General features: G+C 36.7%; 1 protein-coding gene across 3 annotated transcripts in view; it reads left to right on the plus strand.

Annotated features, from left to right (window-relative positions):
• Positions 1-27,667, plus strand: part of CFAP47 (cilia and flagella associated protein 47) — a 363,351-nt gene that overhangs the window by 113,000 nt on the left and 222,684 nt on the right. For all 3 annotated transcript variants that reach the window (XM_085319423.1, XM_085319426.1, XM_085319424.1), the window contains exons 36-40: positions 5,738-5,872; positions 6,365-6,477; positions 13,843-13,993; positions 14,884-14,972; positions 17,024-17,110. In XM_085319423.1, coding sequence (XP_085175549.1) covers positions 5,738-5,872; positions 6,365-6,477; positions 13,843-13,993; positions 14,884-14,972; positions 17,024-17,110 — 575 coding nt within the window. The remainder of the gene's footprint in view (positions 1-5,737; positions 5,873-6,364; positions 6,478-13,842; positions 13,994-14,883; positions 14,973-17,023; positions 17,111-27,667) is intronic.

Below are 27,667 nucleotides of genomic sequence, written 5' to 3' on the forward strand. Positions count from 1 at the left end.
TCAAGTTGTATTTTCTTTTGTGGCCTGTTTATTAGAATAGCATAACCCATTTTCTTCACAGACTGATATTAACATTTTTTAAGACACAGCCTTTTTTTTCCAGTTTTTTTCCAGGTGTTGTTCATGATAGCCTTAATACATTCCCAGTGCATTTTTGGTCAAACATATTTTTGTTTTAGGGTCCATGGAAATTCACAGTGTCTCCGAAAATTCAATTTTCATAGCAATAGCTTAAAGAAGATATGCATCTAGATGCATTATACTTCTTATATGACTTGTTATTAACATCTGTCTATTTATAGCAATGTTATGAATATACTTAAATTTTATTCTCTGTAGGCTGTAACAATAACCACTCCTGTGATTTCCATTGGTCAAGCACTTTTGATAAAACAGTGTTGCAGGTTATAAAGTGGTGTCAGAAGGGTGTTTGTTTGTCATTTTATCAGAAGAGAGAGTGTATAAACCTACACAAAGTGAAAGGGCTAAATAATACTGTATTTGCAACTTGGTGTAGTCTCTCTAATGGAAATTGGAACATATTTAGATCCTATATCAATACTTTAATATAATTAAATAATGCCTTCTTTATAAACACAGATATTGTGGTGACCAAATTTCCAGTTTACCTGGGTTTTTGTAGAAGATCATACCTCTAGAAGATACCTCTGAGGAAAGTAAAATCATAGCGCTATACTGTAGTATTTCTGTGTTTCTGCTGGAAAACATGCCTAAACTATATGCAAGGTGTTTGGTAAAGACATGGGGGCTAGTGCTTAAATTTGCGGAGGAGTTCTTAAGATTGCTTAACATTGCTGAAAAACTCCCCGGTGTCTGGAAACAAATGAAGGCTACTAGCCAGAATGAGGGAAGATACAAAGTAATTGTAAGGGATTCATTTAAAATTCAGAAGTTATATTTCAGAAAATGGAAAGCCCTCGCTGTTTCCCCTGTACCCCCAGCCCTGGCCCCCTCTGGGCTCAGCCCGGGGCTGTCAGTCGCTGCCCTACGAAGCCATAGCAGTGCTGGCTCCTTCCCCGCCAGGACCATGTCCCGGTCCGACTGCCGGGCCGCCGGCCGCTATCCCRGCCTTGCCTGGCCCCACGGCGGGGCCCGACGCCCGCGGAGCTGGGGCTGCCCCRCTGCCCCCAGCCCTGCTGCCTCGGGGTGGGGCGATGAGCCCTGGCAGCCAAGCCTGCCCGAAGCCCCTGCCCGTGCCGGCCTCTGCCACCGGGAGCACCTGGCCTCGCTGCACGGTGACGAACACTCCTGCCTTTAGTTTCCTACCCAAGTTCGGATGAATTATAATTTCACTGTCCTTTCAAGATTATTTTTTTCTGACTGGATTGAGGAGACTTACATATGGGACACGGGGCATCTCTCTATGGGATAGTATCTCATGCTCTTGAGGAGCAAGAGAAAATAATGCTGAATATAAATTCATTTCTGAGAATTCCTTACTTTATTTTCTCCTTTCTGTGAAACTTCAACGGAAACTCCTTCTGACGCATTGGTAGACCAGCTGGGACAGAAAGATTATTCCTGTGTTGCAATTCTGTCTTAGTGTGACTCCTTACATTTTTGAATTTAGAATCCAGTTAATTCTAGATTTTTCTGATTTGAAATTCAGAACTGTTTCCACTTCCAGCACAACCAAATCATCTTCTTTTTCCACTTCATCTTCTGTGACAAGTGTATGCTCAGTCTCAGTAGGGAGACAGAAATTGAGGTGGACACCCCGGTTTGATGACTTTTTAGAAAACAGGAAAACATTGGCAAGCGCTATTTGCTTCTTAGCGTTCTTCTGTAGACTCTTTGGAAAAATAGGAAACGGTGCCTTATGGGGCTAGAATGCCATGGCCTAGTGGAAGTGACCGTTACATCAAACACTCAGTGTTATTGGATTTATCTATGGTGTATTCACTTGAAAAAAGCTCACGTTGTAGGTTCCTGTCTTTTTTCCCACTTCTCTCTTAAAGTTGAACCGAATATGAATAACTGCAACAAGACACTGCTTTCTTAGGCTGTCCTTATTGTTTCTATACGCATTCAAAGGGAGACTGTACATATGCTTGGAAGAGAAATCCACTGAGACTTTTTAAGCAGACAGAAATCACATGTGGTTCAGGAAATCTCTGAAAATAGCATGAGGCTAGAAGAATACTCAAATGTACGTGTTCTTACCCTAGTATTAATTTTGTTTTGGCGTCACCTGGTGGCCACTGTTAGAATAGGATGCCTAAGGGATCCCTCTTTGGCCCTTGGTCTGAGCCCATACGTTGTTTGGCTCTTATTTTATAAAAGTTTTTCTATATGGATTGTTTGCTTTAAACTACTAAGGTTATTACTTATGTCACGTAGGAAGAAGATGGCTCCACTAGAGTGCTTCAAAGTTTTGCTCTTTATACCCTTACTCTTTCCAAAATTATGTTAAAATGTAGCTTTCGTTTGCTGAAGAAAACCTTTGTCAGTTGCTGTTCAGTTATCAAGTGGATAAGTTGTTAGAAAATGGAGTTCTTTGCTCTTGTGTTCAGATTGATGGGTCCTTTAGCTTTCTTAGAGCTCATGCTTTTTATGACCTTATGTTTTAAGCAAGAAATTTTAGTCGATACCGCATTTTCAACACAATCAAAAGGAGAAGCAAAAACAGTAAGCAAATTTGAATTAAAAATAATTTGTAAACTGTTCGTGACATTCAGGTTAATTTCTATATGTAAAGAATGAAATAGAGAAGAAATTAAAATAATGACAGGGAGGTCACTAACAATAATCAATAAACTCTTAAATCACTAAGTTAGGAAATAATATCAAGGAAAAAGTATGTTTGGCCTATTTCTTATAGTTTATACTTAAGTAACTGCTCCTCACTGTTGGCAGAGAGCAAATAGTGGAGTACCCAGTCTCTGATACAGCTTGGAGGTCCATAACTATGTCATTAGATCTTGTAGGTCCTTGTTCTTAGTAATTGTGAATTTGAGTTGGGTTTGAGTCCACATCAGGGAGTGGATGACTGACTGAACAGTTCCTATGTTTCCTTTATCCTGCTCCTTTAGAAGTAGTGTCCGCTCCTGTGATTAAACTGCTAGAAAATATTAAGGTTTTGGTGTAGATAGTTCATTATAAAAATTACCTAACAAAAATCAATTAAGAAGGAAATAGTATAAAGAATTTTTTTTTCTGCTAATGCTCTATATAGGCAATAAACACCTATGTAGTAGTTGTTGAGGATAAGGATTTAGTTGGTAGTAAAAATAAAATAGTTTGGAGGCTGAAAGTGTGGTCCAGTGAAAAGTTCCTTTAATATAATTTATAGAAGAAATATTATTGTAAAGCAATATTTATGTTATTCTCAGAGGTCTGTGGAAATTTTAATGATATTGACTGTAATTATTAAAATGAGACTTTACTGATAAACATAAAGTAGCAAAGGGAAATTAATTTGACACAACTTTATCCTCATAGCTTATTAAGAGCTTTTCGTCCTGAAAATGTACAGTGGTAATAAAATTTACCCATCAACAATACGTGTTATCTAGTGATTTTTTTTTTAATAATAAAAAGAGCAAAGCAGTTAAAAAGTATTTCGTGAAGTGGTGCCAAAACCATGGTCTCCATATTCAATAGCACTTACTCTAATAAAAAAAAAAAAAAAGAAAAACAAACAAATACAGTCCACCTAGTAAAGTTTGCCATTTACGCATCTCACATCCTCAAAACTCACACATTACCATTTTTATTGCTTTCTTGTTATATTCTGAAGAAATAACCAAGTCTTCCATTGGAGAGTCACATTCTCCATACTTCTACAACTCCACAGTTGCAGTCATGTGTCAAATTTAAGTTAGAATTGCCTTATTGCCTTATTCTGATGAGGAATACCACAGTATATTCTTCTATAGAGAGTCTTTGCTTTGCATCTCATGTGTTGCAGGCTTGCTGATTACAAGGTATTCGCTATAAAATTTTGTTTGAGAGAACTATGCAAGGAGAAGCCTTTTTATTTTGAGGGAAGTTATATACTGCATATGTATGTATCATAGAATCATAGAATCAGTAATCATAAACTTTTAAAAAAATAAACTTTTTGAAAATCATAAACTTTCAAAGGTGTTCACTACAGAGATAACTCTTTTTCCTGATTGCCAGTGTGTTGGGATATGCAGCCTTGCTTAGAGGTTGTCAGGTTCCTAATAAGTTGAAAACAACAAATATGGCAGTTTCAAAACATAAAGTTTGGAGATTTAAAAGTAATTTGTATCTATTTTCTAGCTCTCTGACCTGACCTGGCAGACCTACAAAGACATACTCTTTATGCATATAAAATATTTCCAAGCAATGTAAGGGCCAAGATTAAAATAACAAAAGACATCCTCTGTGTAGTCTTTGTGGTTTATAGCTGCAAATTTGTGATAAGAAGAAACCATGTAAAGAAGGAAGCTTGATTTAGAGTGATGGAAATGGGATAAGGCTACATCTAGTTACATGCAACTCATCCAAGTTGCCTAGAGAGGAAGACAATCAGCAACAGCATGGCAGACCAGTGCCTTGTTTGAGACTTGGGCAAAGTTTTGTCTGTCGGGTGGGAAGATTTAAAATGCTAGTCACTTTCTAAGTGTTAGGCAAAAGAGGGTCTTTCTCAAAATATTACTATATCGAATGAATCTCAGTTACATAAAGGATCCAAATGAGGTGACTTGTTTGTGAAAGAGAACATCTTTTAGTGGGGTGGCATGTAACTGTAGTGAATTGATGCGTAAAATTACTCCCAAGTATATATTTTTCCAGTGTGGCTTGTTATTTAGTTTAGGAGACAAGTTACTGCAGTTGTAAAACTTTATTTAATCTATTATAGACAAATTTATTATAATAACATATTATATTAAAAGGTATTATGCATGAACCTTTAAATACTTAATACTTTTGATTTTAATAATAAAATGCCTAATTGAATTTTAATTCAGGAAGTATAGAATCTCATTTGTCTAAATCTATAGCCAGATGCATCCTGCATGTATTTGTGTGGGAAGTCTCTTCACTATTTGATGAGACTTCTGATAAGCTTGTGTATTTGATGGAAGAGTTTTTTCTCTCTCTTTTCAGGGACTTACTAGAATCTCTGAGGACTAAAATTTTGACCTGTTTTGCAGTTGTCATTTAAATTAAAAAATATAGGAATACTACCTTTTGTAAGCAAATTGACATCTGCAAATAGAAATGCCTCAACTAGATAGGCATGAGGTCCTACTATCAGATACTGATTATATCTTCATAAATAATTGCAAAACTATGTCTAGGAGTACCCTGAATGGTATTTTATGTAGTGAACTAAAAGGTTTTGAAAGATATTATTGTTTTTTTAAAGATAATAAAGACATACATTTTTCCACTCAGTGAGTTTTATTTTTATTTATTTTTTTTTCTAGGATGCTTCATTTATAATAAAATGAACATCTATTTTTTCTGGCCTCTGAGGGCAAAAAAAGGTGGTTTTATTTTTTTAACCTAGGTTTATAACCACCGTGTATCAGTACTCTTGAAGATTCTTTTTTGTACACTGACAAGATTCGTATTCATCTTAGGTATGCATCGAATCCAAATACTAAAATCTAAGTTGAAAATATCTGTATAGTAAGAATTACCTTACACTTTTTGTTCCTCACCCTCTTATCTCTGAAGTATATGGATGAAATTTTAACTGAATATTTGGTGATTGATACTTTTCTGTTTTCAACATCAGGCCACTGACATCTGTGATCCAAACCCAGTCATGATGCTTATTCTGTGTGTTTTCTTGTACGAAAGGCTCCCTCACTACTTACCAAAGAAGACTATTGAATTTACAGGTGCTCTCCATGCAACTGTTGTTAAAAAGGTACTGACACCACTGCAGCAGTACAAAGTTAAAAACTTTGTATGCATGTATGTGTTTGTATTGTGTATGTACTACACCGAAAAAATGAATGGGTTTCATGCAATTTCTCTGTTAAATATAGAAGATGGAGGTATGTCTCTTCTTTCAGATGTGGGATCCTGACTTTAATTGCTTTTCTTTTTCCTGTGCTGAGCACAGAAAATATACAAAACTAGCAGTGGTTTCTGGGATCAAAGAGAGAGATAAGAGATTAACAGCTGAGGTAGGAGTGCAGTGTATTCTGCAAAAAGAATGCTCAGAGAAACAAAACTTGGACAGTCTGTGAGAAGTTTATGCTCCTTAAGGACAAGAGTGATGTGCCTAGTTATTTGAAGTACTTTCTTCTTTTGTGACATCCTTATTATAATTTTGGAAGCTAGTTGGGAAATAGACTTTTATGCTCTAAAAATCAAAAAAAAATGGCTAAGTTCTTATAATGTTTTGTTGTGATAGGTGCATCTGAAAAACCCAAGCATTAAAACTTTGGTTTACAATGCTACTCTAGTAGGAAGAGATGCTGATGATTTCTCATTACCTGAAGGAAATACGGTCATCGTTCCCCCTAAGTAAGTAATGATTTGTTCAGTGTTATTAAAAGTCTAACAATATGGAAATATAAATCTACTAATTTAATTGTGATGGAATGCTGGAAGCATGTTCAACTGAAAAAAGGGGAAAAATGGTCAATATAAGGGTCAAATATTTTCTCCTTAACCTGGCACAAATTCAGAGTAATTCATCAGTGGCACACTTGCAGTTTGGCTTAATAGACTTCTGAGAGTGGAATGCACATCTTCAGATTGCTATAGGAGGCACCTCTATCTATAAATGATTTTGTTCCTCTGTGATGAAAACTTTACTTTTCAGTTTGGATCTGCTGTTCTTATATTTTGTTTTCTTTCCCCAACTAAAGCGGTAATATCTCTTTCTGAACCTAATTCACATTTTGACATTAACACATTATGTCAACATGAGCAGATAAATTTTTTTTGCTGTAAGATTTCAGTTTTTGTTTCTTATTCTTACATTGACATATGACTGGAAGATTAAGAGGTCATGACAGAGATTTGATAGTAGTGTTAGACAGCTTCATTTCAGTTTCCCCCAGATGGAAACTGTCACAACTTCAATGTAGTTATTTCTATATCATACATCTCTGAAATACTTGTCATCTAAGGATTATCAAGGGAGTTAATTTAGGGAAAACATAGGCTCAAGATGCTTGGTAACAGTAATACCCCCACTATGTGTCCATCTTTTCTTGTATTCTGTTCACTTAGTACTTTGTGTTCTTTCTGTGCTGTGTGGCTTATGACTAGGTACAGGAATTTCACTAAACCTTGTTTAACTATTGAAGTCAGGAGGAAGGCAGCAGCATCCCGGCTGTCATAGAATCACAGAATCAGTAAGGTTGGAAGGGACCTCTGGAGATCATCTAGTCCAACCTCCCTGCTCAGCAGGGTCACCTACAGCATGTTAGACAGGGTTGCATCCAGCTGGGCCTTGAAGATCTCCAGAGAAGGAGACTCCACAACCTCTCTGGGCAACCTGTTCCAGTGCTCTGTCACTCTCACAGGGAAGAAATTCCCCCTCACGGTCAGGCAGAACTTCCTGTGCTTCAATTTCTGCCTATTGCCTCTTGTCCTGTCACATGGGGCAACTGAAAAGAGTTTGTCCCTGTCCCCTTGACATCCTCTCTTCAGGTACTTACAGACACTGATCAGATCCCCCCTCAGTCTTCTCTTCCGCAGGCTGAAGAGGCCCAGCTCTCGTAGCCGTTCCTCCTAGGCAGATGCTCCAGCCCTCTGATCATCCTCGTAGCCCTGCACTGGACTCTCCCCAGGAGCTCCATGTCTCTCTTGTCCTGGGTAGCCCAGAATTGGACACAGTACTCGAGATGAGGCCTCCCCAGGGCTGAGTAGAGGGGCAGGATCACCTCCTTTGACCTGCTGACAACACTCTTCCTAATACACCCCAGGAGACCATTGGCTTTCCCGGCCACAAGGGCACATTGCTGGCTCATAGTTAACTTGTCATCCACCAGCACTCCCAGGTCCTTCTCTGCAGAGCTGCTCTCCAGAAGGTCAGCCACCAGCTTGTCCTGGTGCCTAGCGTTATTTCTTCCTAGGTGCAGGACTCTGCCCTTGCCCTTGTTGAACCTCAGGAGGTTCCTCTCTGCCCAGCTCTCCAGCTTGTCTAGATCTGTCTGAATGGCAGCACAGCCCTCAGGTGTGTCAGCCACTCCTCCCAGCTTGGTGTCATTGGCAAACTTGCTGAGGAGGCACTCTGTGCTCTCATCCAGGTCATTGATGAAGAAGTTGAACAGGATGGGAGCCAATACTGAGCCCTAGGGGGAAGTCAGTCAAGACTTTGTAGGTGTAGACTGCAAGTGTGTTTAAGGTAGTCCTTTGCAGATGGAGTGGATTAGAGATTGCAAAATGGAAAGCAAAGATCAACATTTGTGTGAAAATATGCAATGAAGAAGAGAAAGAATTAGAAGATACAGCATCAGTCTCAAGAAGAGTCAATGTAAACAGTGCTTTTTAGGGATGATCAACATTTTAGTATTAAATAGCATGCCTGTTGTAAATATATGAAAAGGGAGAAATAAGTAATTTTATGTTATCATTGATCTGTGAGGCTGATTTGATTCTATTTTTTTTTGCAATTACTTCAACTAAGAATTGACAGAAAAATATAATCCTTGAAAATATTATGTATTTCTATGAAAGGTCAATTTTATGTCTGCTTTTCACTTCAAGACACAAGTAAATATGTGCAACCTTGTCATTGAGCTGCTTGGCATTATATACAGGAACAAACATACTGGAAAGAAAACGCATAGAATTAAAAGCTAATGGAAATGCTGGTCATCCACTGATGACCAATGCAGAGTTTATCATAATGTAACCTTACTTATAGTCTTGGTCACTAAATGAAAAATGAGTTCTCTATGATTAATAGCTCTCTCAGTATTGAAACGGCAGTATATGAGAACTGAAAACACCAACAGGATGGCAGGGACTCTTGCAGATGCTTTATATTAGACCAGAATCTGTTAGATGGTTTTGGAAATAATGTGACTAGTAAGCCAACAACTCTGTTTAATTGGTTATGTGTAGGCTTTTGGTTACAAGGGCTGATTTACATTCAGTTATATGAGGTCAAGAAAAATGTTAGAGGATTTATTGGAGAGAATGTTCTGGATTTTTTTTTTTTTGAAAGAGTGAAAGTCTTTAGAAAAAATTCAGAAGAGAGAAGTTTATGATGGGCTTCTACAAAGCAAGAGAAGTATTTTGAACCTAAACAAAAAGTGAAGGAGAATTTCCAGTGTATTCAATAAGAAATTTGACACAAGTGCATTATTAAAACCTAGGTGAATTATTTTTTGATAGGAATGCTAGCATCATTCACTATAACCTGTTCAGGAAGAAAAGATGTAAAAATAGCTAGGAATAAGCACCTGTATTAAAGTTTTTCTACCTTTAGAAATACTAATAAACCATAAATATGGAGTTAACAGAAGATGAATCAGTGTGTTAAAAATTTGTACAAATTAGGAAAGACTACTTGCTGCGTCAGAGAACAAGACGAATTATACTTTAAAAAAACTTTCTGAATATTAAACTTTAAAAGCTTTTATGAATATCTGTACTGGTTCAGTARACTCAAGGTCAGAATCTCTGCACCCTTGTTTCTTTGAACTGAAATTGTACCTTGCTAACTTATGAATATTGTATGTAAAGATAGGCATGTCTTCAGTAATAGTTCTTGCACTCCAAGCTAGCTTGACACTAGCCAGCTTTAGACTGGAAAACATTTAGAACATTAGAATAAGGGTATTTTCAATGTGATGTGGAGGGTTGTTTGTTTGGGGTTTTATTTTTTTTTTTAGTGTGTTCAATTAGACTAGTGCTATACAATTAAAAAAAGGCATAAAATGAAACAAGAGGAACATTAGATAAATTAATAAGGAGCAGTTAAAAAGTAACAACTCTTGCCTGTGAAGGACGTTTACAGGGCTACAGCAAAGTTGTAAAGCTTGTTTTGCCAAAGTTTCATGGTGAAAGATCAAGGGAAATACTAGAAGTTCAGAGAAGATTTACTTATCAGAGTTCAGGCACTTAGAGCTGAAAAGATGAATGACCAGCCTTGACAGGGAGGCCAAACAGTGGAAACTTGTCAGGTATCTATCTAACTGGAGAGTTGGAAGGCTCAGAAAATTTTAACTGTCGCTCAGTATCAGATCTTTACTGATTAGCTTTACTGATTTTGGATATGAGATTCTAACTCTCTAGGGTACTGCACTTTGCCATATGACTTGCAGTTCACAACAGCGGTAGCATAAAGGTCTCTAAACTCCTTTCGGTGATGTAGACATCTATTAAATTATTCAGTCTGAGCAACTTAAAAGAAGTGATGAAGATGATTTGATTATTATTTAAAAATACCTTCCTGGAAAAAGAGAGTGGGTAGCAAAATGATTTGTTATTTAATGGCAAAAACTATAGAACAAAAATTAAAAAAAAACTCCACCCAATAAATGGAAGCTGGAGTTGTACAAATTCAGATTGGAAGTATTGAAAGTTATTAACTAGTTGTGGGGGAAAAAAAAAACTATTTGAATGACAGATTCTTCAAATATAAGGATTTTGCAAATCACAGCATCATTGAAAATGATTGAAGTGATCTCAGAAAATCCTCTGCTTCAGGTGTTGCATGTAATGGCCTACAATGTGTAACTTCTTTAGACTTATAATGGTTTCTTTTGGTCTTAATCTCTGCAAATCTGGTAATTTCAAACAATTTATCCGTCTCCTCTTACCTAGAAGTAGTTGTGCTTAACTAATAAGAGACAGAGCTTGACTGCCTACTTTTTGACAGATGGCACAGACCAGAACTGCTTAAGAATCTTAGACCTCTACATTGTGTCAGTTGAAGTGAGTATGGATGGAAGTAGTTGTTAAAATAAGAGAATGAACAGGTTTATCAATTCCATGAGCCTAATTTTGACTCACTTTACACTGATAAAAGCAAAGGAGAATAGAGCAAATGTAACTCTAAGCAATTTTGTGTTTTCCCTGATACTGGCTTTGTGACAAAAGGCAACAGTTCACAGCTTGAAACAGGTTTCTGTGCTGTTGCATGATCCAGAGAGCAGAGATCAAGCAGTGTGCTCCACATGCTCCATTTCCCTGTCATTCCTGATTGTGTCAGAAGCAGAGTAGGCTCCTGAAGGCTGTCCAGTTTATGAGTGGATGTTTCAGGCACCACACTTCTCTGAGTCTGCAGTCCCAGAACACCTTCTCCAGAACATTTTGAATGGCAGAGCAGTCTAGGAGCCTCAGAGTCTGGACAGCTTCACTGTCAAGGATTGTAATGTCTGGGAGCTCTGCAGCAGGGGCATAAAAGCTGTAAGAGACAGACTTTCAGAACTTACAGAATCAGTAGATCTAGGAACTGAGATCCTGAGACTTTTGGTGCTAAGGAAGAATTCTCTTGAGTATTATACTCCATTCTTCTTGGCGTGAAGCCTGGAGAGATCAAACTGAGTTCAGATTTTTAAACATCCGTTCATGGAGTTCCCAAAGCCAAGCACCAGCTTCTTCTTAGAAACTGGAAACTCTGTAGTTTCAGGATCTTATGTGAGCCTCCCCATAGAGTTTCAGTGAACTCTGGATGTGCTGGTCTTTCCTCAAGTTTAGACAGTGCTCTAGCCAGTGTAGGTTCACGCATGTTTGAAGAAGATTTTTGTTCTTTTCTTTGTAGTTACTTTATTTCATTTTTAATTCATATATTTCACAACATTACTGCAATTTTGGTATGACAGATTTCCACAAAGGATTGGTTTAAATTTAACCTGACGTTGCGCTGCAAGTGCACTGCTATCCCCATCCCAATTGCAAAATAAGATGTCAGCTTAAATCACTTCAATTGTAATGATAAGTCAGTGTTACTAGACTTGCCCAAAGTGATGACTTTTACTTGTCCTGGGAAGCCATAGTGACCCTTTGTTCTAGATAAAACACTGAACTTATATAGCTTGCACTTTAGAAGCTTGCATTTTGAAACTAAATTGTCCACCTAGTTTTGCCAACCTTTTAGAAATCACTTCTACTGGCTTACACATAGTTCCCTGATAGAGCTAAAACATCCAAGAATATTAGGTTTTTGTTTCTTCTGCTTCAGAAGATGACATACATGATCCAGGTTAACTGGTATTTTCAATATTTACAGCTTTTACGTAAATACATTAAATTGGGTATCAAGAGACTGTGCTACACTATGGTTGGAGTAAGTGTAGGTGGCATAGATGATTGTCATATATTCATTATAAATTTTGATATCTATTTCATTTAATTTATATTTATTTTAAGCAAACTTGGTTTCGTTTGGGTCATTGCAAGATTGCCAGTTTCATCAGATGTAAAAATTGTAGATGACTTTAATATTGAATTAAATATTGTGAAGATTATTTGTATTTTACTGACTATTATACAAAAAGATCTAGAGAAAATAGTGGGTTTAAGTTAGTATTTAAAATATGAACAGCCATTATATGTGATTTTAATAGACAGCTAATATGTTGGCCATAAAAGAAGCGATTTGCAAATCAGTACCTTTTTGTAAAAACTTAACAGAAGTCCTTCTGTTGAGTGGATCCAGGAGGCTGGAGAGAAATATTTTCAAACCCTCCTTTGCTTTCATTGCCAGTCACTGAGATGAAGTGGGGAAACGGCAGCATGAAAACTAACTGTGCTGGGTCAGACCAGTATTTTGTCTCCTGTTGTAGTCAGAGGGGACATTGTCATCAAGCAGGTAGTTCCCCTGTGATCACACAAAATGTAGGAAACACTGCTTAATTTGGGGGACTGTTTGTGCTCTTTTCTGAAGAAAACAAACAAATAAAAAACCCTCAACTATCCTTCTCTAAGAAAAAAGCTAGTTGTCGTAATTAGATGTCTGCAGAAGAATAAGGATAGGCTTGTACGACATTTCTACCTAACACTCCTTCATCATCCAACTATTTTTAGTTTAGGGAACTTGCAGAGCCAGACATGGTATTGCATGTTTCATAACCATCAACATTTTCTTTTCTATGTGATTATTCAGTCTTCCCTTGAGATACGCAAATATGCAGCATTCACAACGTTCTTCTGGCAGCGTTCCACAGTTTAACACTGATTGATTGCATGTTGGATGACCCTCTCCTTTTTTTCTTGATCATGGCTGCTATCATATGATGCCTGCTACTTTTTGTAGACCTCTATCGTATTTCTCCTTGTCATCTATTCTCCCAGCTTCAGAGTCCTAGCCAACTTAGTTATTCCTCATATGGAAACCATGCTGTTATCTATAATCATCCTGCCAGTGATTATCTGCCTTTGCTTTAGAATTCTCAATTGGTAAAATACTAATAAATCAAACATAATTTCCCTCTATCAATCTATTTTAATTCTTTTCTGTCAGGCTGTACAGTTCCTATTCACCCTTTTATGGAGAGGACTGACTTCTGTTTGGGAGAGGATTCCTTCTGACTATCAGCTCTTTCTGTTCCAGAAAAATCACTAATAAATCAGTAGCTTATAAATACAACCTTTTTCTGATGTTGTATGAATAATTTCAAAATGTTCTTTGGGTAATACCAGCTTGAGTAAACTAAGAAATTTCAGGTTTTCACAGGAGGTTATTGATTTTACTATCTATTTCATACAGTTGGGAGAATTCCTGTAACTGTAAGTTACAGAACTGTAAGTTCTGTAACTAGATTGAATTATAACGAAGCAGCTCAAAAGAAAAAAGTGACTTTCTTTTCTAGCCCCTTTTACTCACCAAGACTCTAAAATGCTCTCCTGAAATGACATTTCCGAGTCACAACTTTGTGTCCAGTTATTTAATGAATTATTATTGTTATTATTATTATTTACTAGGAAACAAGCAAGTGTAAGTGTGCAATTCATTAGTCGTTTTCTGCACCCTGCTGAAGCAATGTTGCTACTGATTTCAAAGACTGTGGGTGGAATAGGTGGTGCCACACTGACATTCTCTCTGAAATCTAAAGTCCAGCGTATTGAGCCTGCTGTAAGTTTATGTTTGTATAATTAATACTGTCACAAAAATATTATTTAGCAGTATGATGTATCAAACAAGTGAACTGGGGTAAGAATATAAAGATGAGTTGCCATTAATGCCTTTGAGCTATTAATTTTAAAGTACTCAATTTTGGGCTATATATGTGCAAAGAAGCGCCTGAATATATTTTATATATTTGAAGCCTGAATAAATTTTAAAATTTTGCCGTGATTGCTCTAAAAATCAAAGTGGAGTCCTTTCTGCATATGAATGCTTTTGGAAATTTCATTGTTGATGTGGTGATATGCCTCTTCTAGTAATATCAGTTGTCAGATGGACAGCAAACTTTTTTAGATGTTACTATGTTTACTTGTAATTTAGGCAATCCTTAGATTTAAGATATATCTCAGAAATAGAGCAAGGGCTGGCATACCATCCAACATTTGTTATCAAACATTTTCTGAGACGACCTGGATAGGTCCTCTCCTGAACTTAGATGGTGTTTGTGATTTTTTTTTCCTTTTTTTTTTTTCTTTTTAAAAATATGATTGTAGCAATAGACAATGGAGTTAGAAAGGAAAGTTGGGATGGGAGAAAAGATAAAGCACATGGGAAAACAAAACAGTGAGAAAAAGCTTGATTATTGTCCCTGCGCTGTTGTTCTGAAGAACATTTAAAAGGTGATGAAATAATGCATATTTAAAAAGAAATGGACTTTAACTCTTCTTTACTGGCAACAAAGCCTAACATTTTAATTATGTTTATTCTATAGTCTTTAGAGGCCAAACACGTAGTTCTATACTTTGTAGTATTTGCTTGTTTGTCAATGTATAAGCATCAATGTAGTTTACAAGTTTTGATATATTTTACATATTGATTTAAGTTTTGTTCTCTTTTAGGATATATTAAAATGCAAATCCCCATGTTATGAGCTGAAGAAAGTTACTCTAAATGTAACTAATCCCTTCAGAACTGATGGCGTATTCAGGTAGACAATTCTGTAAAGGCAAAACTATAATGATCATGCTGTTTTATCAACACTTTTCCATAATTTTCTATTTCTATTTAAAGATGTAAAACCTTGAGGTAAATTATAGGGATTTACATTGCCAAAATTGTTGGAAGCACTATGAAGTGGAAGCTATCATAATGAATAAAGAAGATAAACAAACCTTAATTGAAATCCATCTCAATGTAAGCAATAAAGCTTGAGCTTTAATTTAAAGGAGTTCATGAACCTTGCTTGTATTTTTGTGTTTGGCTGAGGTCCAGCAGAATTCCAAAGAGAAATAAACCATGTTAATTAATAGTTTGTTATTTTTTCCCCAATCTGCTTTATCCTGCTGTTTAAATTATTAAGCATGCAAAAGAAAAATTTTCTTTTGCCTTAGGTCTTCCGTCACTATCAGTTAATCTAATTTTTCATTTGTATTCACCATTGATGTAACACCTCCAGGGTTATACACGTTATTTTCCTAATACAAAATGAATAGAATCCTGCACCTCTTTACTATCTCGTTTTATTTGACTTGGCTCCGTATTTTGTCTTTATTCTTTAGAGCTAAACATTGATTCATTCGTCTATTTATGAGAACCTTTTACATAACATTTTTAGCTTCTTTAACTAGTACGTTTAATACACATGCTGCCTTGGCTGAGAATGAATTTTTTTTTTGTCCACAGAATAGATTTGGTATAGATACCTGTAACGGGATTGTTTTTCACTGCTCCAGCAATGTGCTCTGGCATAAGCCTCCTATGTAGGAACCATATACATTTATTTAGTTTCTGTACTTTTTTTTCAGTCTTTGAGGTGGTCAGTGAGTCTGTCTGTAATCAGTTCTATGATGCAGATAACTCTTTCAGAAAGAATAGATAAGGCAATTAAATAGTTTAACTTCACAGACACCATTTAACAGCTACATGAAAATTTCCCAAAGTAAGTATTGAATTGGACCACATTTGAACCAGTAACCTACAAACAAAAGATTTTTTTATGGCTTATTTCCAAAATTCTGAACCATCTACTCTTCCATGAGGGGGTGTATTGCTTAGTTGCAAATAACACACAGAAGTACATCTGTGATACCAAAGCAGTACCTCTTTTACGTAAAAGAGTGCTGAAAATCTTAAACGTATAATACAGCATTCTATTAAAAAAAGGACAGATTAAAAAGATGAGCCTCTTTTACTTTGTGTCAAATGTGTAGCAAATGTCAGGTATTTCCGAGAGCTGTAAATATTGCATCCTAAACTAGTCCTTTCCCGGCATTTTGCTGTTTGTTAGGTGGTATTTGTTCTATCAACTAAGTAATGTTTTCTGTTTTTACATTTCATAGGCTATAATATTCATGTTTAGATACGTATTTTTGAAGATTACTGAATACTTCTACCTCATTAAGTAAAATAAGTTAAATACTTCCAAAATCTTCAACTGCATTTCTCTGTGAAGTACTGCAACTATTTCTTATCCAGAAGTACAAAAATATTTCTATGTCATAAGGTATTATAATAACTGATGGTCAGTTATGGTTTTTCTTTTCATAGCATATTAAATTACATTTTAGAAAATTGTTTCCAATTTAAAAATATGTTTGATTTGACTTAGTCTTGAAATGTGCATTGTTTTGCTGTTTCTAAAATGTTCTTTTTTTAGTTTTCGAAAAAAATATTTCAGGTTGATCTGCATGTCATGACATGGCTGTAGACTTCCCCTATGAGTACAATTCAATCTAAGATATTAATGAGCTTCAAGATAATAAATGATCTTTGAATAAATGTCTCAGGATTTTCCATGCTTACATAAGCTTTAAAAATTCCATGGCTTAAATAGTGCAAAATGTTTTGAATTTTTCTTAAAAAAAGACTATATATTTAAGGAGAAAAATGTCATTTTTAAATTTTACTGTATTTTTAAAGCATCCTCTATAGAAAATAATAAACTTCTTTAACAAGCCATAATTTGAAAGCTACAATAAACTATTTTTTATCTTCATTCTGCAAATTAAAAATATTTCATATTTTTATGACATATTCCAGAGTGATTCTTCTGGAATCCACAAGTTATTTAAGTCAGCCAGAGCAAGTGTGTCAAGCCAGGGAAGTAATGCAAGAGAAAACATTCAGGTAAGTTTTAAATGTCAATTGCTAATTATATAATATTGAATTACAGAATTTTATTAGTGTTACATTTTTGTGTATAACTTGCACATGCCAGTTATAAAGAATTATAGGTTAGGACATAAAAGTATGGTAGAATTATGTAATATTATTAAACATTTTATAGATGATTTTATTATAAGCAATAGAGAAAAGATAAATATTTTAATTTAAATCTGAAATGAATGAAAGTGTTCTGAGCATGGGTGATGGGGGAATGAGTACAATTTGCCACAAAGAAGAAGTAATAGAGAAGGTAGGATTTAAAACTGAAATATTGATGGTGGAGTAGAGGCAACCATGGTGACTTAAGTGACTGACGGAAGTGCTGATAAGAAATGTCAGTAAGATGGACTACCTCCAGTTTATTAGGACCTTAAAAGTAGAAGGAATAGCTCTAATTCTCAAAATGAAGAAGGTTGAGATTTTAGAAGGAGCAAGAGTAAGAGATAGGCAGTGTACAGAATTCTGGAATTGTGCTGGAGAATTGTACAAGAGTCTAAAATGTTATAGGTTCAGTAGGCATTGGRAATGGATTTGCAAAAGAGAATAAGAGGAGATTAATGCAGAAATATAGATATAAGTTAATATATTTTTTGCCTGAGTGTTATTGCTTAGCTGACCATGGACAGATGTTCTGACATAGGGTATGTGTAAGGGGAAGGAGAGTTCAAAGTCAGCGTGATGAAGGTAATGAAATGGCAAAGGATAAACAGCAGAGAGTAACTGGAAGGGAAGTCAAGGAAAAATATAAGAGAAAGAAAGATACATGCTTAAGAAGACTCATAACCCAAGAGAAAGTATTTCTATTTTCACTGGCTTTGATTGTTGGGCAATGTAATAAATATCAAGAAATTTGGATGAGGCAGAAATCTTTGTGGCCATTGAAGTGGAGAGATGTATATCAGAAACACTGACAGTCAAGGTTAAAGGCAAAAGAGTCAGTTGAAAACCTGTTTGAGAACTAAAATTTGTGGCATTCCCTGTGCAAGTGACCTAGCATAGAGGAAGAACAAATACCTAATGCATTTTTTGGAACTTGTCAGATATTAAGAATTGCACCATTGTTTTAATAATTGTCAGAATTTAATAATTCTATTTTTCAATCATAGAGTAAAATATTCAGTGTTCATTCTATCTTTTTAACAATAGATGCTACATTCATACGTTAGACAATTCAGCTAAAGAGAACAATGTGTAGTTATTCATAACCCTCAATTAAATAGCATAGTAACTTAAAAAAAAAGTCAAAAGCAATTCACAGAAAAGATAATCAAAGCGTAACAAATCATTTTTCTCAAAAAGGAGATGCAAGATCTCGCTTTGAAAATACACCATCAACAGCTTTCTTGCAATGAATGTTTGAAATACCCCAGCCCCACAGCACTATCAAGAAAGAATATTGTAGCCTCCAAAGCACTGTTACATAGATTTTTTTTTTTTAAGGTAAATGCTTTCAGTATCATCCTGTCCCCTGTTTGTGTTCTGTGAGCTGCACTATGTCCTAGGTGTTCTGTGTGCTTCACTGACAAAGTACACTTACCAGGTCTACTGCAATAGTTAAACCTTTATTAATTATCTTGAGTTTTGAAATGAATAGCAAATTCAGTACAATGATTTTAGTACAAAAATTACAGATAACTGTAGCAAGGACTGTATTCAAGAGGAAACAGCCATGTCCATTTCATGTAATGCACATTAGAAAAAAATTAGCTTGATCGTAATTACAGCTTATTCTGGTAAGATGTGCAGACTGTCAGCCCACTAAACAAATGGTGGACTGGTTTGATTGGACATTACCTCTCTTCATATTTTTTACCAAAAAAACATTTGATCTTTTCTGAATGTTATTCAAAATGTGATGTAATAAAGAAACAATTCAGCTATGTTCTGTACTATCTCTTCTATTGGGGAGATGACATTTAGAATTCAAGTACCATTAACATATGGCCCCATTTTTGATTTAAGCAAGAGAAGAAAGTGAGTGAGAAAACAGTATAACCCTTACTCAAAATTCTCTCAGGACCAGAACAGTGATTTTCTAAAAGTACTATCCAAGATCTTTTACAAAAAAAGAAAAAGAATAGAGTCACTCTGGTAATTCCATTGATGTCTACAGATTTTACAAGTAAATTATACCTAGTAGTTTGAGAAGCTATTGAAATAGTCAGAACAGGATTTTTTATTGTTATGCATGTTTCAGCTTAATTTATCCCTAGGAAATAAATCAGTCTAAAAAGATTGATTGAAGAATGATTCTTTCTTGAATGGAACATAACAAACTTCTGAAGTTTGTGTTAAAAGAATTAACATGTCTGCGGTATATTACTGATCAATAATAAGATTGTATCTGCAATCATTTTCTCTCTTTTGATAAATGCAGAAAATGCCATATGCAGATCAGAGACCCTTTGGTCTAAGTGCTCTTTAAATGTAAAACATAATCTAAAATCAAAGTGCTTATTCTAAATAGAGGCATGATTGATTGTGCCTACATGATTGTATTGTGATAGACCCATCTGCATGCTTTGGTCCTAACCTTTTGATCATCCGTGCAGTTATGTTCCCAGTGAGTCTCACAGTCTCATACTTCCTACTGTGTCCTTATACTGTGCTCCCAGATGTGTCAGCTGCACCGTTTTCAACCTCACAGTAACAAGATTTGGCTGGCAAGCAGCTCTCTTACCTGCCACTGTTCTTTTCTGGCAGCTTTGCAGGCACCCAGAATTATTTCATCCACAGCAAAGAGGAGACTGACCCTTTAGTCAGTGTGCGACAGGCTCATTGTGTAGTGACTGGGGAGATACCATAGTATAAAGCTAGAGCCTAGACCAGCTGTAGCTTTACCGGGACACAGTGCTGTTTAAGCTGAAAAAAACTACAGTAGCCCATGTCTGATGCAGTGTCAGTAGTTGGCAAGACTTCTTTGTCCATTGGAAGCTAAAATACATGTTTGGTTAAAAGGCTRTCATTCAGTGATACCAGGAGCATAGACCTGTCTGTGTTGGTTGCTTCCAGGAAGCAGAGGAGGACCCTAAGGTCCTTCCTCACAGGTCTATCCTATAGTTCTGCCATGACCACAGTCTTCCTGAAGAGCTCAGGAGGGATGCTGTAGGCTATTCCAAAGCTCCAGGACCATTTTGGCTGAGTTTGGATAGCAACTGCAGCAAGTAAGACTGACAGTTTTGCCAGCAGGATACCATACATCAGAGCCTAGCTACCAGCCAGCTGTAAAAAGTACTGTCTTCTTGTGAATTAGTGTACATGATCCTCCAAAGGAATATGCGCAGTCCCAGGCATTTGCAGTCAAGTCATACATGTAATTCTTGTCCAATTCCAACTAGCAGGACAAGCCTTCTAGTAGGGAACGGAACATGTAAGTTGCATATTACTAGAAGCAGGGATGGATAATCAGAAACCATGGTCTAGGTCATCTGCTCTGGGAAGAGGAGAAAGCTCCTGTGAGGAGCGCCTCTGAGAACTTAAAGTCCTTTTCTCCTAGTAGAGAATGTCTTTTTTTTTTGTTTTGTTTTGTTTTTTTTTTTTGTTCTTTTTGTTTGTTCCCTTTGCTCACAGTACTTCTTTGAGTTAATTTTTGAATGGAGCATTTTTTTTTATACATCTGGTACAATTTTTCTTTCATACATACTATAATAAGTTTGCCTTGATTTATTTTATTTTATTTTAACTCTTCTATGTTTTTCCAAGCCCTTGACACTTCAGTTGTTCTCTGTGGCCCACATCTGTGTGCCCACATAGTCTGCTCCCAATAGAAGGACAACTAAGTGGCAAAGGACATGCTGCATGGCCCAGGAATTTGGAAATAAAGCTTATAAATAGTTTTCAAGCATGCAAGTAGTTTGACTGATGTCTATAAACCAGTATAAAGACCATGACTAAGCAATGTAGTGAATCCATTAAAATGTGGATGAATCCTTAGAATGACCCTTGGCAAGGGATGCTAAGAATAATAGGAAGGGCTTCTTCAAATACATCAGCAGCAAGAGGAGGACTMRGGAAAATRTGGGCCCRCTACTGAATGGGGCGGGGGCCCTGGTGACAAGGGATACAGAGAAGGCAGAATTACTGAATGCCTTCTGTGCTTCAGTCTTCACTGCTAAGGGCAGCCCCCAGGAATCCCAGAGCCTAGACGTGAGGGAGAAAGTCTGGAGAAGGGAAGACTTTGCTTTGATTGAGGAGGAAAGGATTAGAGACCTTCTGGCAAGCTTGACATCCACGAATCCCTGGGCGTGGATGGGATGCACCCACGGGTACTGAGGGAGCTGGCGGATGTTGTTGCCAGGCTGCTCTCCATCATCTTTGAAAGGTCTTGGAGAACTGGAGAGGTGCCTGAGGACTGGAAGAAAGCCAGTGTCACTCCAGTCTTCAAGAAGGGGAAGAAGGAGGACCCAGGCAACTATAGGCTGGTCAGCCTCACCTCCATCCCTGGAAAGGTGATGGAGCAGCTCCTTCTGGATGTCATCTCCAGGCATATGGAGGAGAAGAAGGTGATCAGGAGTAGTCAGCATGGCTTCATCAAGGGGAAATCCTGCTTAACCAATCTGATAGCCTTCTACATCAGACTGACTGGCTGGGTAGATGAAGGCAGAGCAGGGGATATTGTGTACCTTGACTTCAGCAAGGCTTTTGACACTGTCTTCCATAACATCCTCCTACATAAGCTCAGGAAGTGTGGGTTAGATGAGCAGACAGTGAGGTGGATTGAGAACTGGCTGAAAGGCAGAGCTCAGAGGGTCGTCATCAGTGGTGTGGAGTCTAGCTGGAGTCCTGTGTCTAGTGGTGTCCCCCAGGGCTCAGTACTGAGTCCCATCCTGTTCAACTTCTTCATCGATGACCTGGATTTAGGGGACAGAGTGCCTCCTCAGCAAGTTTGCTGATGATACCAAGCTGGGAGGAGTGGCTGACACACCTGAGGGCTGTGCTGCCATTCAGACAGATCTAGACAAGCTGGAGAGCTGGGCAGAGAGGAACCTCCTGAGGTTCAACAAGGGCAAGTGCAAGGTCCTGCACCTAGGGAGAAATAACGCTAGGCACCAGGACAAGCTGGGGGCTGACCTTCTGGAGAGCAGCTCTGCGGAGAAGGACTTGGGAGTGCTGGTGGATGACAGGTTGACCATGAGCCAGCAATGTGCCCTTGTGGCCAGGAAAGCCAATGGTCTCCTGGAGTGCATTAGGAAGAGTGTTGCCAGCAGGTGGAGGGAGGTGATCCTGCCCCTCTACTCAGCCCTGGGGAGGCCACATCTGGAGTACTGTGTCCAATTCTGGGCTACCCAGGACAAGAGAGACATGGAGCTCCTGGGGAGAGTCCAGCGTAGGGCTACGAGGATGATGAGAGGGCTGCAGCACCTGCCCTATGGGGAACGGCTGCAAGAGCTGGGCCTCTTGAGCCTGGGGAAGAGAAGACTGAGGGGGGATCTGATCAGTGTCTATGAGTACCTGAAGAGAGGATGTCAAGGGGACGGGGACAAACTCTTTTCTGTTGTCCCATGTGACAGGACAAGAGGCAATGGGCAGAAATTGAAGCACAGGAAGTTCCGCCTGACCGTGAAGGGAAATTTCTTTACTGTGAGAGTGACAGAGCACTGGTACAGGTTGCCCAGAGAGGTTGTGGAGTCTCCTTCTCTGGAGATCTTCAAGGCCCGCCTGGATGCAACCCTGTCTAACATGCTGTAGGTGACCCCTGCTGAGCAGGGAGGCTGGACTAGATGATCTCCAGAGGTCCCTTCCAACCTTACTGATTCTATGATTCTATGACTGCAGAAGTGACTTGGAGAAAGGCCATTAATGTAAAATTAATGTTAAACTCACTCCGGAACAAAGAAGGAAAAAGTAATTAATGAATTTGAAGTCTAGCTTTGCAGCATATAGCTTTTTAATGATAGTTTATTTAATTTTTTATCAGAAATATCACCATGCATTCCAAATATTTTATATTTCCTGAGTTTTGTTCTTTTACTTTCTGTTCCAGGCAGTTTCTGGTATCAAGGAAAGAGTTATGCTAAGCAGAGTGCTTGTATTTACTTATCTCATAGAATAAACAAAAGTGAAGATCTAAAAGTCTGTATTGTGTCCATATGTAATACAGATTATGAAATGCAACATTAATATCTTTTTCTGCTGTCTTCAGCAAATATATTTTAGAAACACACTGCTACAAGTCTTCACAATTCTGATTAATATTTGATAAATTAGAAATTTATCTCTATTAGTGTAAGTCATAGTACCTCTTTTGGGTAGCTTCTGTTTTACTTTATGTTCTAGTCTTCATTCTGAGATCACAAGCAATATCGCACAGCATGTGGAAATTGGCTGATACATATGAGTTTTCTCTTCAAAAATTTCCATATTTCTCAGTACAGTAGTAAACAGTTCCTTATATCCCTTCTCTCTCTAATAAAACATTTGCTTGCTTCTATCTTCCAAGTTTATTGAATGAAGTAGCTACTAGTAGAATTAGATTYCCCACTGGTACCTGATACCTTGTAGTTTTATGTTCACCTCAGTGGTACATAGAATCTGGAACTGAAAGGGACTAAAAAAGATCATCTGGTAGATTCTGATCCAAATACAGAAAACAAATTAATTTTCCTGGTGTGAGAATATGTTTGGAAACGTATTCTAGAGTTATTGGCCTCTTTGAACCCTGGACCAAAGAGTACCCTGGACTGGTGCACCATTGTGCGTCTGTGGCTATGACTTTATGATCAGATGATTTTGCTTTTGATCTTGACTTGGTTTGTGGCGTAGTTGCTAACATGGTGAGCCAGACACTTTGTGGTACTGAGTAGGAAGCAGTAACTAACAACTCAGAGTTGAGGCTACTAAACTGTTTCTCACCAATACTCAAGTATATTAGTAATTTCAAAACTATATCTGAATAGATTAGACCAAACCATTGCTAAAATGACTTGAAAGTACTCATACCTGCCATTTACTCTTTCCCAGCTGGGACTCAGTACCTAGCAATTCAGAGGCATCCTTCTTAAAGAACCTTACTCTGACAGAATGTTTAGTCCATTTAATGCACAGTAAAATAAGTTAGGTTTAAAGTTAACCTTGCTTTGAAAGGGACAAGTTGTGTTTGCAAAAAAAAAAAAAAAAAAAAGAAAAAAAAGAAAAAGAAAGAAAGAAAGAAAAAAAGACAATCTGACCAAGAAGTTACTCGGTCAGCACTCCCTTCATTAAACTGAATCACTTCTAATACTTGACTTAGACACCTGCTTAGTCTCCATTAGAGCATTGATCCTTTGCCATTGTGTCCACACAACACGTAAATAAGCTTGACACTGCAGCTCATATTAGCTTCCTTACCAGTGATGCTTTCCATGCAGTAGACTTCAGTGTTAACATGGAACAGAGTATTTGGTGTGTAAGGCATGATAGGACACTGCTTTGGGTTTAATACCCAAATAACAAACTGTCTGCATAGACAGAATTTATGGCAGCGTTAAGCTGTTCTGCCAGAGAAGACTAACCCACTTTTTCTTTAATTTCTCTGTTTTTAAAAGGGTATGTATTGAGCCAGTCTGAGAGCATAATCATGCTTCTTATCTCTCCTGTTCTTAATCATAGTGCTTTTATTTTTTGTTATTATGTGAGTTACCATTCCTTTTTATTTTAGAACAGCAGTGAGGCACAATGTACATGTTTTCCACAACACTGTTTTCTTTCTCTTTCCTCTTACTCATCTGCAGGTGCATTTTTCATTCAGGTGAGAATAAACTTGCAGAGAGAGATCTTTAATACCATATCAAACCAGTGCAATGGGTTTCTGTGTAGTTTGTCTCTGAAAATAGGATTTACTTGATCCACATGTGTTGTACGCTGTATGGTCTCAATGTGTAATATATTTCCTTGTGATATTCTTATTAGGTTATTTCTTCCTATAGTATTTGAACAGTTAGTTATCTTTACAGTGGTTCTTCTGCAGTAATCTCAATTTGTGCAATCATGGGTGGGCATTCTGAATCAAAGATAAAACATTGAAAGAGATGCCTCACGTGTAAAATTTATATTTTGTATTTTTATGTGAGATAAATACTTATTTGCAGGTATAGAATAAATAATGTATTATATTCACGTACTTCAGAGATCATTTTCCTTTCTGAAAAATAGCCTTTAAGTATAGCTATTAAAATGAGTTTCCAGGGCAACATCTCTTGAGAATTTTACAAGTCCATTTAAGGTGGTGATTCTTTCTTAGCCCAGCAAGATTAACAATTTATTTTAACAGAGACCCAATAGCTATCAAGTGCAGTATGTAATCATTGTTTCCTATAAGTTGGCTCATCAAATTTTATGGCTTGGGGAGAATGACTTTTATGTGTGGGTAATATTAAACCTGAGTCTAGAGCTGAAAATCTACTTGTAGTAATTCTTTGAGATACATTACAATATAGTTTTGCTGCATCTATAAGCTCTCACCCGTGTTTGTTGTAAATTAAACAATACTGTCCTCCTTTAAATGTAACTGCATACTCCTATTAAGAGTGGTACAAATTATTTGTGAGCAAGGATAAAAGAAATATAAAGTAATATCAAGGAAATAAGATGGTTAAGAAGTACAATTTTCTTTTTGGGGGATAGGAATAAACAAACAAATTCTTATAATTTGTTTTTTCAAGTATATCTGTTCTTTTCAAATATACCTGGAAAGCAATATTGCTGTGAAAAGAATAAGGTGTTTAGATGGAGACTTTACACTCCCATTTGCTCACTGTGTAGTATAAATTACCCAATTCAGAGAGCTGAGAGAAAAATTAACCTTTGTGTAGAAAGTCTTGCAAAATTTGTGTCCCACTTTGTACTTATTCTCTAAATAGAAAGGTTGTAAACCATGTGCCCATAATTAAATTTCAGTAAATTCTTGTGAAATAATTTTCATGAAATAAAATATCTAAACAATGTTAGAAAAAATAAATTTTAGGTAATTAATTTGCACTTCAATATATAAAAAAATGGTAAATTTGGGATGCCAAATCCAATTTGTTTGGAAATCAACACTCTAAGCAAGAGAAATTTGTTATACCATGTAGGGTTAGTGGCAGCATCAGCTCTGTATCTTTTGCCATGACACATGCAAATATTCAGCTGTCTATGCTGCATTTTTATTTCCCCTAAATATTTGTGCCCTTTTCCCTCTAAGAAAAAAAATGACAACTATATATAGTCCTAATAGAGAGTCATCATACATATATATGTATGTTTATATGTGTATATATATATGTATATATATGTTTGTTCACAACATATATATATGTATTCCCTGGCATAAATGACTGTGGAATTTCAACATGAATTTTTCTTATTTGATAATTTAGATTTGGACCCTACATGAACTGGAATGAAATTTGATCACTAACATTTCTTATGATTGATGTAAAATCTGTATTTTGGCAAGATTTATGGCTTTCATTTGCTAAAAGCAGGGACATCCTAGCTTAAATAACAGACAAGTAGACTTCCTGCTAAATTGCTTATTATTATTATCCAGGATTCCCACTTCTACCAAGACTTGGTTACATTATGTAACTTTTTGTAAAATTACCTTGTTTTATAATAAGGTATATTGTGATGTGTTTTTTGTTCCTCTAATGTGGCTACCTGACTTAAAAGTCTGAATAGATATCTATCTGAATGTCATGTTATTTTTAAGTTTGAATTTACAAAAGAAAATGAGATTTGTGTAAAATCTATAAAGAAAACATATGCAGACAGCTGTCTTTGAATTAATTGTTTAGTTATCATAAATTATAGATGAAAACTTTTTATTTCTCCCTTGTGAGCTGTGAAGTTTCATCAATGACAAATGGTAAGTGTGCCAAGTCAATCCACTGTATGTTCCAGGTGTATATCACCATTTGTAATCCAGGTACATAGTAAGAATATCTAAGTAAGTACCTTCGAGAGTTTACCAAAGTGCAGGTGTTTTGAAGCAAAGTTGTGTGTCTCAAAGAATAGAAGGATTCATTTGAAATGCTTAAGTTAGAAGGTTGCATTTGCTGATAAACTTCTCTAACTTATTCAGGGAAATCTTTTAAAGTGTATTAGCATGAAAATCAAAATTGAACCCTTTTACACTCCAAACAGAAATTATGAGATATCTTCTAAAGCTGATTGTGTGTCAGACTAAACTGGAGCTATTCAGGTGGTTGACTTGCAGATTGAAAAAATGTCAGTATTCATAGCTATTATATTCTATGCCGTAACTGAAGCTGGATTTCCTGTAGTTCTCTATGCCTAAGCAAGGGGGGGAGGGGGGAGAAAAAAAGAAAAGAAAGATTTGTTAGCTTTATTTGAAGTTTGTTCAAGTGGGCAGAGTTCTATTCCAGATAGTAGTAGCAGAACCGGAATTTAAACACAAGATAAGAGTTTAAACCACAAATTCTAACCATAATTTTCATAAGTAAGTAGTTGAGCCAAAGACTGAACCAGACTTTTCTGAGCCATAGGTTGGAACCATCATTTGCTAAGTAGTTCTCATTTTTTCCATGTATGTCCTAC

This window comes from Rhea americana, unplaced genomic scaffold (assembly GCF_003343005.1).
Source record: "Rhea americana isolate MKP2758 unplaced genomic scaffold, rheAme1 scaffold_59, whole genome shotgun sequence".
NCBI classification, from domain to species: domain Eukaryota; kingdom Metazoa; phylum Chordata; class Aves; order Rheiformes; family Rheidae; genus Rhea; species Rhea americana.